The following is a 16,155-nucleotide window of genomic DNA, read 5'->3' on the forward strand; positions in this document are numbered from 1 at the left end:
TGCGCGTTGTTTGTTACAAATAAATCAATGAGATAAATTATGATAATCTCCCTTACCTAAACTTTTCAGTCCCTGCTGAAAATCTTGGCTAAAATTTCATTCCATTTTATTAGCCTTATTAATTCATGGATATACATTGACTTAAAAACTACCAAAACAAGGAGCTGGAGGTAATTAGTTTTTATTTTGAGATCTAACATTGAACCCAGTTTTTTGGTTGATGAATTGTTCTCTGATGATTCACATGATAAAATCAAAGGAAGGCTTGTCCTAAAGCCCATTTAGTTTTCCTTTGTTAACTATGTTAGGGGTGAATAGTATATTAATTCATATAAGAATATTTTAACAATTCTAAGTGTTTATATAGTCTTACATATGATGACTAAGGTATAACAACAACATGTTATTGAAGTTGTCCTGGATACTAAAGCACTTGATTAAACACAATTTGACAATATATTTAAAAGATTGATTGTTTTTTAAAAATTTTGGTTGTTGCTTTTTCTTTATTGCGCAATGACTTTAATTTAAGTTGCTTAAAAAAATTTTCATGCACTGAAAGAATGCCTTCACCTGCATAAAATATTCAGTAAGTGCATTCTACCTACATAAAATCTAGTTTTACCATGGACAGGTTATTTCGATGCATTAAAATTCAAGCCTTAGTTACTTATAAAATCCATCATGATATGTTATTTGACTATTAAGCTAAAGTCGCAATGTTTAATATCTCAAGATTTTATTCTATCATTTGTTTTTTTGGAATTAAAACCCTATCTTTTCAATGATCTTTTTAAATGAAATTTATATTCTGATATTTATTATTATTTGGATTGCCAATTTTTTGAAATTCAATTCGTATGGAAATCTTAAGTATTTAAACTCCATAAATCCATAAAATTTGAAAACATTTCTGATATAATATTTATATGAAATTTAATGAAACTAATTTATAAATATAAAAAAAATAGTATATAAATGTTTCAATATGTTTTGCTAATTTCAAATTTGTTCTTTAATGATAATAGATTACCTGATGGTCTGACTCGTAGAGGAGATATAAACATTCTATTGCTTGGAGATCCTGGTACAGCAAAAAGTCAGTTGTTAAAGTTTGTTGAGAAAGTTTCTCCAATCGGTATTTATACATCAGGAAAAGGAAGTAGTGCTGCTGGATTGACAGCTTCAGTTATAAGGGATCCTGTTTCTCGCAATTTTATTATGGAAGGTGGAGCTATGGTTCTTGCTGATGGAGGTGTTGTTTGTATTGATGAGTTTGACAAGGTAGAGTTTTTTTGTATTTTCTAACATGCTTTTCATTTATATGATATGAAAACGTTTTGTACAGTTTGCTTGAGTGTGTGTATGTGTGTGTTTATACCATATAGACCTAAGTTCTCAGTAGCGTATATATACATAACATTTGCATTTGTGTATCAACGTATTATTTTATGCATTTGCGTATCAACCTATACATACCTAATATATTTGAACCCAACAACTTTTTCAACACATGATTTTTATAATTACTTCACTATTACATTCCAAGCCTAAATAAATCATGTTATTATAAGTAAATTTATTTTTATTGCATGTTTATTGTTGTCATTTAAAAAAAAGACTATTCATAGATGCGTCAAGATGATCGTGTGGCTATTCATGAAGCAATGGAACAGCAAACTATTTCAATTGCTAAGGTATTTTTGTTTATAGTTGTGCAACCCTCGGAATTAGGAAAAATGGGGTCGGCAATAATTTGCCCTCCTCAATCTTTTAGAGGTCGGCAAAAATTATTTGATATAAAGGTCTTACCATAAAACATAGAAACAAGGTCGGCAATTTTTTGCTGACCTCAAACAGTTTCAGGTTGGCATTGCCTAATGCCGACCCTAATTCTGAGGGTTGGTTGTGTATCTTATTTTATTTTTATAAGTATGTACATTATTTATTTTATTTACTTTATCTAAAATTTATATTTAAAATAAAATGAGAAAAAGTTGGCATTAATGAAACATTGTTTTTAATTTTTTGAAATGAATGTGAATCTAAATAATTAGCCAGGTTAATCTTTTTATACTTTATTGTGATGCTATTGATAAGATGGATATATCATAAGATCTTAATCTATATATTATATAAAAAAAACATTGTTATTGAAATACTAACTAAATCAGACGTTATTGCTGGTGTTTTTAAGTTTGTTAATAATCAAGATTCGGTTAAATAATTTTTAAATCTAACAATGAATCATTTTAAAACTTTTATGATCTAATCCTAATAATTTTAATTAAAAAATGAGCTATCAAAATAAAACTTTTATATATTTTAGCTATAGATGGAATTATAAACTAAAAACAAAAAAGTTTTTTTTTGCAAAGTTGTTATGTTTTAATTATGAGATCAAAATAGCCAGAAATTGGCAGATTGATCAATCTAGGATTCTTTGTTGAACTTTGAAAAGTTAAACAAGGATTATTAACAAATTTAGAAATTTAGACACTTTTAAAAGGAATGCAATCGGTAAGGTTTTCCCAGTAACTTCAATCAAATATATATATTTAAAAGATAGATTATCTCCATCAGATTATCAGTTATTATTGCAATCAACAAGATGAAGTAAATTCAAAGTATTAAAAAGTTTTTATTTATGAATTTATGTAAAGTGTTGTTTTTTCTTAATTGCTATAAATATATCAAGCTATAAAGCATCTATAATATTCAACCTGTGAGATTCTATCAAACATTTTTTCATAACACCATTTTTTCTTGCATTTTAACAGTAAGGCTAAAAATGACATTGAAACTTTTATTTTATTTTTTTACATCTAAAATATTTTGAAAAAGTGTCAAAAATATTTTTATTATAAATTCACTTAAACATAAGCTATACATTCTTTTAATTTTTTTCAACCTGTTTATCTTAAGTTTTTCCTCACAGTAAAATCAAATGTTACTGTAATAAATACTGGATGAGTTTTTTTTTTTTCTTCCTGCTTTTAATTAAAAATCTCTTTTTAACTAATTTAACCGATCTAAACTGGTTGCTAACCGATCTAAACTGATTGTCTAAACTGGTAAAATAGTTGTTTTGTTATTTTTCTCTTTTATTATTTTTAAAACTACTTTTTTATTAAATTTTTCTCTTAAATCTTTTCAAAAATCTTTTTGCCATCATTAGCCAAGTTATTGAAATGACAAGTCATTAAATTTTTTTCATTAAATTTTCCCAAAAAATCTATTAAAATTCTGCCACCATTTGTTAAATCATTGCAATCAATAAACACTTTTCAAAATAAATTATAATCATTATTAGCTCATTTTTTCTATTAAATCGTCAAGAAAATGAAAAAAGAATTTAATGTGATATTGAGAATAAAGATTATAGTGTTAAAAATGAAAAAAAAAACTTTTTATTTTTAGCACTAACTTAACTAATTTTTAACATATTTTGTATCTAAGTTGTTGTTGTTGTTTTTTTGTCGTTTTTTTTTTTTTGCGCAAAAAAACAAACAACTAAAGTACTTAAACTTCATATCGTCATCTCATGGTAAAAATTTCATATTTTCTACACCTACACTTTGTTGCTATTTAAAAATAATGATTACTTGAATTTATTTGATCGACATTTTTAAATAGCAATGAATTTGATGTAAGTTTTTTTTTTTAAGGCTGGTATTACAACTACTCTGAATTCCAGGTGTTCTGTTTTTGCTGCTGCAAACTCTGTGTTTGGTAGATGGGATGATACCAAAGGGGAGCAGGTAGGTTTCGTCTTGTTAAAATATTTAAGAAAATTGGATTGCTTTTCTTATCTTTTTTTTTTTTTTTACTTTTTAAGTTTTTCCTCCCAAAAAAGAAGTTTTTTGGGAGGAAAAACTTAAAAGTATTTTAAATTTATCTACAAAATCATCATAATTTATTAACAATTGCATAATATTCTATTAAGAACATAATGCAAAAAGCAAAATATAACTATTATTTTTTATATTTTATTTCTAAGAAGAGGTAACCTCACTTCTCCAACTCTCCTCTTTAAAAAAAAAAAGCTTATACTAAGTATTTTTAAAATTAAAGTTTTTCTTTTTAAAAGATAGAAGAAACTAGAGGATGTTATTTTCTGTCACAAAGTAGGGTTTTGGTTAAACTCTAATCCATTTGTATTTAATAATCTATGGTCCATGGTTGAATTAACTATAATAAATGAATAGTAATAACATCAAATGTAAAAATTAAATTTTAAAATGGGGCAGGCTTTACTGAAAATTTTACTTCTGAAAAAGTAAAGTAACCTAAACAGATATCTTAAAATCTAAAAAAAAAAAATTTTATCTATTTAATAATTATCAACTTTAATAGTTTAAATATATTTATCAAATTGTTTACTTCAAAAATTAAAACAAAACATATTGATGGATTTTTTGAATCATTTTTTAAATCTTATTTTTAGAATATTGATTTTATGCCAACTATTCTGTCTCGTTTTGATATGATTTTTATTATAAAAGATGAACATGATCAAAATAAAGATGTGGTAAGTATTTATCAAAAATAAAAATAGTTTGTAACACAGGATATGTATAACATAAACCAAAGTATATATGTAAATGCGTTTAAAATTCTAAATAAAACAAAATAACATTAACACAATTTTTTTAATATAAATAACTCTTTGGGGAGTGTGGTAAAGCCCTCAGTTTGTGAATGAGAAATTTAATTCACGCAATGTTCCTAGTATTACCATGCTTAACTTATTTCTTCACACAGCAGTCTTTGTCAAAGCTGGTGTTTAAGACTTAATTGATTTTTAACAACTGTAGTAGACACTGTAGCCTTGTGAGTGGAGAGGTTGAATACAATTTAAAAATTTGTTTAAACGCTATTTCTTTAATTCTTCATAAATCTTAAAAATCGTTTACATTTGTTTATAAATTTAACTTTTTTTTGTTTAAATTTTCTTTAATTTTTGTAAATGTTTTAGGTGGTAAAAGGTAAAAAAAAGTATTTTTTCATTGAAACTTGATTTGATTAAAAAATAGTTTTGCATTCAAGCAAAATCTATTCTTTAAATAAAGGCTTTTGAGCTCTAAGACCATAGCAACAACCTCTTTGTTTGTATATTTAAATAAAAATATATTTAATAATATAAAAATATATAAATAAAATGAAACCAAAAAAGTTTCTTTATATTTTTTTAAATATCTACCTTTATTCTGTTTATAAATTATTTATTGAACCCTCAAAATGGTTGCCCAATGGTTGCTGTCAGTCTTCAATAAGTTAGGTATATACAGTGGGTATTTTGCTATAGAAAGTTTAAGAAAATCTGACATTCTGGATGTAAAGCAATTTGAGAAGAAGTAGACCAGCTCAATAAAACAAACAAACAAAACTCTCAGAAATGATAAAAATAAACTTAAGGAAGGAGAGACAATGCCAGTTGAGCATTTTTGTTTGTTTTTTCATCTTTTATTGTTTAATTTTCTTTTTTCTTTTATTCTGAAAGGTTTTTTTGTCTTTTCACTATGTTTGTGATTTATTGACAAGATTTTGTTGGGAGGCTGCTGAGCTGAAATAGCGTATTTTACTCTCTTACTGTGTTTTGAGCAAAGAACTTTTCAAAACTTTATAAAAACAAAGCAATCAGTGCTATTTTTACATAAGCATATTACTTTTTTTTTTTGAAAAATTTATAGGCATCTTTAATTATTTTAACATTTTTGAAAAAAATACAGTTTCCCCCTGCTTCTACATTAATTTAAAGCTTTTAAAGTTAACTCAATTTTTTGTGGCTATGCTTAACCTTTAAGAAATTTTTTTTTGATAAATATATATAAAGGGATTGTCCATAAATTATGTAACACAAACTTTCACAGATAAAACAAAAAAGATCAAAAGTTTTCCCTTGCAGAGTCTTAATTAAAATAAAAAGCCAAAAAAGCCAATTAAGTTTAATGAAAATTGTTTTTTAAATATATTTTGTATTGCATAATTTATGGGCAGTCCCTAACATTATACACACATCAAATTTTCAATTGTTTTTTGTAACCTTTAAAAATAATTTTTATGAGTTTTTGATATCCAGTGACATCGAGCAAACTTTTTTTTAAATGTTGTTTTAAGAACCACAATATTTATCTTTTTATTCAATTCAAAAAGCATGTACTATAATTTTTATATGCTGATTAACTTTTTCTTTACTTTTTGTTATCTTACAGTTTTATCTAACACATATATATTTTTGCATTATTTATATCAAATTAAATTTTCGGTTACATATTTCATTCTTTTTTTTCTTTTCTTTTTTTGCTCAGGGCCGTTCCAACCTGACTTAGTGCCTTGGGAGAATATTAAGTTGTGAAGCTCCAAAATCTAAATCAAATTGTAAATATGATTATATAGATTTTTTAATATTTGGCAAATATTTAAGACGATAAAAGGTATTGGATCTTAGGAATAAATTGTCTCGGCAAGTTTTACAAGATCAGTAAGGAACGAGGCATGAACTTCCTTTCAAATGCTCTTCTGCTGTGCTCTGTAATAATTATTTGGGCACCTTAAGTAAATATACATACATGCATACATACAAACCTAATTAATATTTTATAAAAAAAATAGTGAGCCAATGGTGTGTGTGTGTATAAAACATATATTAGGTTTGTACTGTCCCAATACTTTTTACACATCTAAAATTTTAGAATGCTGGCTTCTAAACAGTTTTATCAGAAAAAAAGTTTTTTTCTTCTCGTTTTTTATTATTAGTAATCCGACTAAATTTAAAAGCTTAAAAAAGATGCACCATTAATAGGGAAACACAACTTCAAAACTTTTTAAGAAAACTCAAAAGTCAAGATTTCATTAATGATTCGAATTATAATAAAATTTATCCTACTGGTTTTTGTTCTGCTCGCATAAAGGGTCCTCTGAAAATGCATAAATTAAAGTCTTCTGATCATAATATATGTTTTTGACTTTTTGTATTGTCTATTTGTACTTATAACTCATTTGGGTAGATTTCTTTGAGGTTTATTATCTCCATTATTGCCATCTGAATTTTGTATTAAAGATTCTTTAACCTTTGTTAAAGAAGTAAACAAAGTGAACCTATTTAACAGTTTTCTTGTGTCTTTTGATATCACAAGTTTATTCACAAGCATTTCATTACAAGAAACAATAGATATTGCTGTCAATGTTATCATTACAAAAAATACAAATCTTAAAATCAACAAAATTAATTTAAAAAAAAAGCAACAGCACAAATGCACTTTCACTTTAAAGGACAGGTTTATAACCAATTTAATGGCGTTGCTATGGGTTCTCCATTAGTACCTGTGCTTGCTGATCTGTTTATGTGTAATTTTGAAAAAAAATGGGCCAAATTATATAATGAAGTAAAACAGTTAAATTTACAAATGTTATGTAGGTGGCGTTTTTGCTGTTTTCCTTTCAGAAAACCACATATTTTTATTCTTGGATTACATCAACAAAAAACATTCTTCAATTTCTTTTACCATAGAAAAAGAAGAAAACTCAAAAATATCTTTTTTGGACATAACTCAATGTAAGTCAAACAGTTCAACAATTACAACAGTCTTTTATAAAAAAACCTTTGCAGGATTATACACCAACTTTTACTGCTTTACTTCATTTTCATATAAAATAAGTCTTATAAAATGTTTGATTGATAGAACTTTCAAAATTAACAATTTTATCCTTGGCCTTTGCTATGATATTATTATTCTTTTTAAAATTTCAAACGTAATATCTACCCATCTTAGATAATAGAAAAATCCACAAATCTTACTTAAATAAAGGTATTTATGTTTCATGTATGTCTGAAGACCTAACTCTCACTGTTTTAAACTCCTTTATATTGGTCATATATCTGAGCAATTATCAAGAGACATTGTAAGTCGGTTACCATAAGATTGGTGTTCAGTTCGTTTAAAGTGTCTCACTTTTTTTGATCTAAAGATTGCCTTCCTGTAGATTTTAAATCATTTGTCATTTATAAATTTGTTTGTACATAATGTAAATTCTGTTATATTGGCGAAGCTTTTTACCACTTAAAGATATGAATGATTGAATACTACAGAAGGGATAAAAACGCTCTTATTTATAAACATTTCACTCAAAAGAAAAATGTTTTACTAATTATAGTGATGAATGCTTTTAGATTTTGGATTGTGCCGATAACAAAATTGAAAGTATTCATATAGTATGGGAAAAACCTGATATGAATTAATAAGTAAATCATGTTAAAGTGACTATTACCATTTAAAATAGTTTACTGGTTCTTTTGTTATATCTCATTTGTTAAAATAAATTTTATTAATTCTTTTTGTATATATAGGAAGTTTGTTATCAATTATATCACTTTTATTATGTTTATTTTACGATTATATTTGATACCGTTTTTAACAAATATATCTACTAATAATGACTATATGTATTCGAAACATGTTTTAAAATAAGATTAAAAAAAGTTGTCTTATTTTTAAAAGTATTTTCACACTTTGTGCTGAGAAAAAGTTTTGGAAATTATATATATATATATATATATATATATATATATATATATATATATATATATATATATATATATATATATATATATATATATATATATATATACATATACACTCTTGCTTGGTCGTTTTTAATTTTTACATTGTCAAGTCAGCTTTATGTTGTTGTTTTTTTTAGTTTTTTTTTAATTGTTAAAAAAAGACCTAAAAAAGTTATAAAAGTTGTTTTTATTTTTTTTGTTTGAAAGACTGCATGCCCCAACCAAACCTTTGGTCAATGTAGCGGCACTTTACATCTTGTAGCAGCATTCTATAAGATAGTTGATGTAGCAACACTCTGTGCATGTTTTTACAGTAAAAAAATAAAAATAAAACATTCAAAATGTTTTTATTTAAAAAAAATAAAATAAAAATATTTAGTATGTTTTTAAAAATATTCAAAATTTTTTTAGAAACATTCTAGTTCTTTAATTAGCATTTTTGTGGTTTTTTTAAAAAAGCAATAAATTTAGTTAGTTTCTTCAAATAAATATGTTTTGCCATAGATGTCATACAGTAGTAATGTGGTTTTTTTTATAAAAAAACGGTAAGTTTAAGACCTTTACTATTGGAATATATATATATATATATATATATATATATAGAGAGAGAGAGAGAGAGAGAGAGAGAGAGAGAGAGAGAGAGAGACCACGCCATTGGCCATAAATTAGAGCTCGCTTTTTTTTTTTTTATAAAACAATAATTCAAAATAAAATGAAAATTAAAATGTATTTTGTTTTTTTATTTTTTAATATTATAGATAAAATCTATATGTATTAAGTAAATCTAAAAGAAAAATTTAAACATAATGATTTTGATACCAAAAAGTAAAAAATAATGATGTTTTCTTTATTTATAAAAAAAAAAATTGACCAAAAGTTTAGGATATATTTCAAATAATATTTTAAAACAACAGTTTACAAATAAAGAACCATAAAAAAAAATTCAATATTTTGTAGAACAACCTTTCTATAATAAGCATTGATTTAATCTCTTTGGCATTGAATTTACAAGATTTACAGGTATTTCTTTAGGCAAAATGTCAAAAAATTTCCTCATTTCAATTTTTAGTAGTTTAACATTTGAAATTTCAATTTTTTCAAGATGATGATCTAACCATGACCATAAATTTTCAATACAATTTAAGTCTGGGCTGTTAGCAGGCCACATCATTATTGAAATTTGGTTTTCTTCAAACAATTGTTTAGATGTTTTTGCAGTATGGCATGGTGCACCCTCTTGTTGATATATGATATTGCTGTTTTCTTTAAATATGTCGATTGAGGGAAGAAGGCAGTAATCTAAAATTCCAATATATCTATCAGCATTTGAATTCGATAGCATTTGCATTCGATAGCATCCAAATCCTGAATAATTCATGCAGGCCCAAATGCTTACACTGCCTTGCTTGGTTTGTTTTAATGTATAATATGAGTCAAGTCTTTCTTGAGGTAATCGCTGTAGCATAACACAAAATTTTTGCCTATATACCTTAACATTCATTTCACCACTTGCAATTTGACTGATTTTTATGTTGATTGCACCAGGCAATCCTTTCCTTTTGCTGTTTTTTTTTTTTTTTTTGAAAGTCTTGCCTTTTTGCATGCAGATCACCACATATAGTTATTTCTATGAAGAATTCTTCAAACAGTTCTTGCACTCACATTTATTTCAGAAGTATTGTTCAGTTTATGGTAGAGAGCGTTTGATGATAATTTTCTATCATGTTTTATTAAGTAAATTAATAAATGTTCATCTCTCTGTGTTGTTATAGTTGGTTGACCAGATTGTTGCCTATCACTAATGTCACCTGTTTCAGTATAACGTTTTAAAATACCAAGAATCGAATATACGATATTAAGCTTATTGGCTATTTGACATTGAGTCCTTGGTTTTGAAGAAAAATAGATTTGTAGCGTATTTTTTCTGAGATTCTCAACCGTGATTTTGGAGTTTTATGCTGTATTTCCTTGCTCATTTTGTAACTTTTTAATTATTTAATTTATTCATGTTTTTATTAGTAGTATTTCAAAATAAAAAATTTAGAGTTAAAAAATGCTGATAAAAATTGAATCAAAGAAAGTCATCAATATATTAGATTAATTTTAAATTGTCTATATGTATACATATATATATATATATTTTTTTTTTTTTTTGTTATTCACCTCCTCTAGGTTGATAAAGCCACTACAGATGAGGAGGTTACTTAATAGTGGTTACAACCCTCTCTCAACTCTATAACTCCGAAACACGAACCTTGACAAACAAGGCCGCTGCGCGGAGAAACAATTTGAGGACAGGGTGGGGATCGAACTCGGAACCTCCCGCTTATGAAGCGAGCGCTTTACCACTACCGCATATATACACACACATATATATCCATACACACACACACACAGAGATATATATATATATATATATATATATATATATATATATATATATATATATATATATATAAAAAGATTTTAATTTATAGCACCTTGCGAAGCATGTTATGCAAGTTCATCTTCATGCTGGACAGTCTAATCAAGGAATGGAGGGAGACCTTAGTTTAGCTTTCTTTAAAAAGTTTATTGATTATTGTAGAAGGTAATTTTGGGGTAACCTTATAATTAAGAGTAATAAAGTACTGTTTTAAATACTTTGAAAAATTCAAGTTCTTTGATTTTTATATTTGAAACCATTTAGAAAAATATTCAACTTTTATTTTAATTGCAGTATCTTCAACAAAAAAATTGTAGTGAATATTGATTATACTCGAGTTTATTTTTAGTTTTAATTGTTTTTGCGTTTGTTATATTTTAGTTTACTAACTTTAGAAAATGTGGTCCACGTTTATCAGAAAATGCTGCAGAAAAGCTTAAAAACCAGTATATTCTTATGCGCAGTGGTGCCAGAAATATGGAAATGGAATCAAACAAGCGTAATTCTATACCTATTACTGTGCGGTAAGTATTTATGCTGAAATATATATAAGCATTTTGTTATTTGTTGTTGTTGTTTTTGGTTTTTTTTGGAAAATTATTTATGTATGTGATTTTGAAGGTGTGTTTAATCACATGATTGTTTCGAATTTTTTAGAAAATCAGATTCAATTTATAAACTAAATATAAAATGCATAGTCTTTAAATATAGTTTAAATTAATCCTATAGTTAAATAAAGCAAAAATAATTAACTCGAGTTTTACTGTTAAGCATGGTTAATTATGCAGCCATCAAAACAGGTGGTTTGATTTTGAAATAACATTTTAATGAAATGGCATTTTTGCCCAAAAAGTTATTACATTTTGATTTTAAAAATCTTGCGTAAAGTTTTATAAGCATAAAAATGTAAAGCGGTAAAATATGGTAAACTACTAGAGTAGTTTACCAGCCCAAATACGACAACAGTATTCCCTAAACGGATGAATAAGAGATAACATATGCCCAAGACAAAAATTTTTATGTAGACACCATCTCTAGCCTAAACTCAACCAAGAACCCCAAGGTAAAGTGTATCAGGTTATATTTAATGACATGTTACCAGTAGCTTGGTGATCATGATGATCTTGATTCTGAACTGACATGTAATATTTAGTTTTTGTTAACTAATCTGCGATTCTGAGTTGTTTTTTAATCCAAATTCCAAGTATCACATAAAAAGATTAATATCTTTTTATGTTGATTATGCAGATTAGAAAAAAAGATTATCATCTTTTTATACTATGGTTACTGCTCGAACTAAGTACATCATAGTTTTTGATGCACATCGCTCAAGTGATGTACATCAAAAGCTCATTCCAACTCAAAACTCTTGTTCTGCCTAAACTCAATCTCACATAACTCAACATTTAGTAAAGTTGCATTCTTTTACTGTGATTTCCACCATGCTCAAAAAACTTTTATAAACCTAGTTTTTTTTTAACTCAAACACAGTACTTTAGAAGTCCTGTCTTCATGTTTTCCTCACTTGAGCAGTTTACAGTTTTTAAAGGCTTTTCTTAACTGTTTTCTTGTTATTTAACTTTTTTCTTTGTTTTCTGTTAACTACCAACTTACATTATTGATTGCAACTTTTTTGGAATTCGTTATTAAAGATATATAATTTGTATAATTTTATCTCAAATATAAAAAAATAAAATCTGTATTATATTTAGATTTTGATTTAGTTAACAACTACCTGTATTTCAGCACTTTTAGTTTTTATGTATTGGTCCAAAATTTCTAATCTTAATGAACAAATTGAGCAGTGCTTAGTCACACTGCCCAATTTGTTCATTATGAGTGTGGTTAACCATTTGTTAATTGTGAGTATGACTAAGCAAAGATTGTGGGTATAAGCTGTGAAATATTTCCAGAGTTGTTTAAATATGTATTATATCTGCAGATATATATTGCAAAATTGTGATAAATTAGTTTAACATTTTAACTAAGTGCTGAAGCTTGTCCTTGATATAAATATGTCAAAATTGAAAGACCAAGTAAAGTGTCAATGTTTTCTGTATATTGTTGTATTACACTATTGGATTTGAAACCTGAGAAAAACTCAAACTTGATCTAAAAGTAGATGAATTTCCTGCTCAGACTTCATAAAACCTATAGTTTCTATCTTAAAAATCCATACCACTTTTCCTATCACTTCCACTTAGTTTTCTCGCAGTATCTAATTGATCTCTAATCGGTTATCATCTGGATTCATAATTAAAATTTTTTATCAAGCAGGTAAAAAATTAACATCACTGTACATGGCACTGTTGGTACAAATATGTACCATAGTAAAATACTGCTGTTACAAATATGTACCATGAGTTGAATCTTGTAAAAATAACCTTCTCTTTTCCCCTCCCCTCTTTTTTAAATTCCTTACTTACTCCAACCTTTGTATATGCAAAAAGTAAGTTCTATACAAATGATAACCGCTTTTTACACTAATTCTATATGAATAATACACTCAAATTGTAAATGCATGAATTCCTTTTTTCCAGAATTTTTTCTATAATAAAATTCCAGAGTTTTTTTCTATAATATTGACACTATTTCATTCAATTAGGAATATCCGCAAATGGTGTGGCAGAATAGTGTCACAAAATTTTGATTGTTGCAAATTTGATAGTCAAAAATGTAAAAAAGAAATAGTCTCGCAAATTGTCGCATTATTGATTGTTATTCAACAATCAATAATGCGACAATTAATAATAATGTTCAAGTGAATTTAATGAATAATGTTAAAAATAAAAAAGGAATAATGTTGCAAAGAAGTTTATTAAATAGTGTCGAAAATTAAAAAAAAGGAATACTGTTGCAAATAGTAAAATCGGAATAGTTTAGAAAATATATGTGAAAATATACTATATATTTTAATATATCTATATACGAAAACAAAAAAAGGAGTCGTGTTGCAAATGAATTTAATGAATAGTGTTGAAAGTTGAATGTCATAAAGGAGTTCAATACCTAGTGTCAAAAACCACAAAATGATATTAACTATAAATGTGTGTTTAGATAACATGTCAGATGATACTAAAGCCCCCGGCAGCAGGCTATCAGAAGCCTGTTGCCAGAGGGTTCAGTACATACACCAGCTATCTTATAGCCTGCTGCCACAAAGGAGTGCTGCTACATCAACTGAGGGTTTGGGTATGGGTAGCAATCTTTTCTTTCATTCTTTGAAAAAGAATGAGAGAAAAGATTGCTACCCATACTTTTGGGTATTGCTTCAAAGTTATAGAGTTAGGAGAGGGTTACAACCACAAGTAGCCTCCTCATCTGTAGTGGCCTTCTTGGCTTTGGGGAAGTGAATTACAAAAATATATATATATATTCCACACTGTTCCAAAGTTCATTTTTAGATACTAATCAATAGTGTGACTATTCATTAATTTTCATAATGATTTTTGATTTTATGTAAATTTAAAAAAATGTTGGCACATGTATACCAACTGTATCAAAAGGTTTATGTTAGTTATTAACACTTGTTGTTGTTTTTTTTTTTGTTTTTTTGTTGTTTTTTATTATCATTACTATTATTATTATTATTATTATTATTATTATTATTATTATTATTATTTACATGTTTGTTAACATTTATTAACTGGATTATTTTATGAAAATAGAAGTGAGTGTAAATACATTACCCAGCTTCAGTATAACAGCATTATATTATAATTTTTATATATAATTTTTTTAATTATATTATAATTTTTGAAATTTTTATTTAGTTTTGTTTCTTTTAAGACCAAGTTGACATATTTTTTTATATTATATTTACTTGTGTGTGTCTACAAACTTTATTTTTAATATTAGCACTTACATTAAGACACTAAGCACAATTTATTGTTTATTTGCATTACATTTTTATAGTCAATTGGAGGCTGTAGTTCGTATAGCTGAATCTCTTGCAAAAATGAAGCTACAACCATTTGCAACAGAAAGTGACATTGATGAAGCTCTACGATTATTTCATGTGTCCACATTAGATGCAGCAACATCAGGAAATTTATCTGGAGCAGAAGGTTTTACTCCTGAAGAGGATATTGAAGAAGTAAGAAGAATTGAGCAAGCACTTAAAAAACGATTTGCAATTGGATCTCAGGTATTGTATATCCTTAATATGCATTTATTATTTCTTTATTTGGTTCATTTTTCTACAGCATAGATAATAAAAATATTGGCAGAGTAGTATTACTGGAATCCTACTATAGCGCAATGAACCAGAATTCACTTTAGTTTGACAAAAGTTTTTATTTTTATATAATAATGGTTCGTAAACAATTTTTGCTGTATAAACTAATTTAGTTATGATAAGTTAATGAGTAAATTATTTTCACAATTGTTGGCTCTGGAAGCTGTATCGCAAAGCAACTTCACATTAGCTTAGTTAAACAAAGTAAGTTTAATATTATAAATAAAAAAGTAAAATTTTATTTATAATATTAAAATTTTGATCCAATCACGGCTATCTAAAACACAGGCCTATTAATCGTGCAAACCGTAAAAATAACTGAAGGCCAATTAACTCACAAATATTTGCCGAAGGTTAAATATAGTTGCTTAAAATTGGAAGAAGAAAAAATATTTAAGACTTATTATGCCTCTAAAGTGTTGTGTTGCGAATTGCTCTACTAATTATTTAACAGATAAAAAAAAGTGTGCTGTTTACAGATTACCAAAAGATCCAGAAGATCGTAGAAAGTGGCTATCTGCTATTCCAAGAAGCAACATTCCTGATAGCAAATACACTGTTGTATGTTCTGAACATTGGCCTATAAATTTCAAAAAAATAAATGTTTATGGTAAAGAAAGACCCTCTTCTCCACCTTCTATTTTTAATTGTGTTAAGTCCAGCCTTGTACCAACTGCACCTCCAAAGTCAAGAATTATAATTTCATCAACTTCTGGTGCAAGAAGTGTACAAGCTGATCAACTTGAAACTTTTAAACCGATGGACTTTTTGAATTTCAATGATGCGATTATTCATTACCAAAAAAAAATCCCAAAAGATTTATTAAAGTGTATAATTGTCTACAAATGTGATGAAAAAATTTGTTTTCAATCAACTGAATTTTACTGTGGTTTACCAAAGTAAGATAAGCTTTCTTTAAATTATTAT

General features: G+C 26.5%; 1 protein-coding gene across 1 annotated transcript in view; it reads left to right on the plus strand.

Annotated features, from left to right (window-relative positions):
- Positions 1-16,155, plus strand: part of LOC100203585 (DNA replication licensing factor mcm5-A) — a 93,854-nt gene that overhangs the window by 65,937 nt on the left and 11,762 nt on the right. The window contains exons 8-14 of the mRNA XM_065805188.1: positions 1,029-1,284; positions 1,632-1,697; positions 3,669-3,761; positions 4,448-4,531; positions 11,044-11,156; positions 11,387-11,515; positions 14,907-15,138. Coding sequence (XP_065661260.1) covers positions 1,029-1,284; positions 1,632-1,697; positions 3,669-3,761; positions 4,448-4,531; positions 11,044-11,156; positions 11,387-11,515; positions 14,907-15,138 — 973 coding nt within the window. The remainder of the gene's footprint in view (positions 1-1,028; positions 1,285-1,631; positions 1,698-3,668; positions 3,762-4,447; positions 4,532-11,043; positions 11,157-11,386; positions 11,516-14,906; positions 15,139-16,155) is intronic.

Source organism: Hydra vulgaris, chromosome 09 (assembly GCF_038396675.1).
Source record: "Hydra vulgaris chromosome 09, alternate assembly HydraT2T_AEP".
NCBI classification, from domain to species: domain Eukaryota; kingdom Metazoa; phylum Cnidaria; class Hydrozoa; order Anthoathecata; family Hydridae; genus Hydra; species Hydra vulgaris.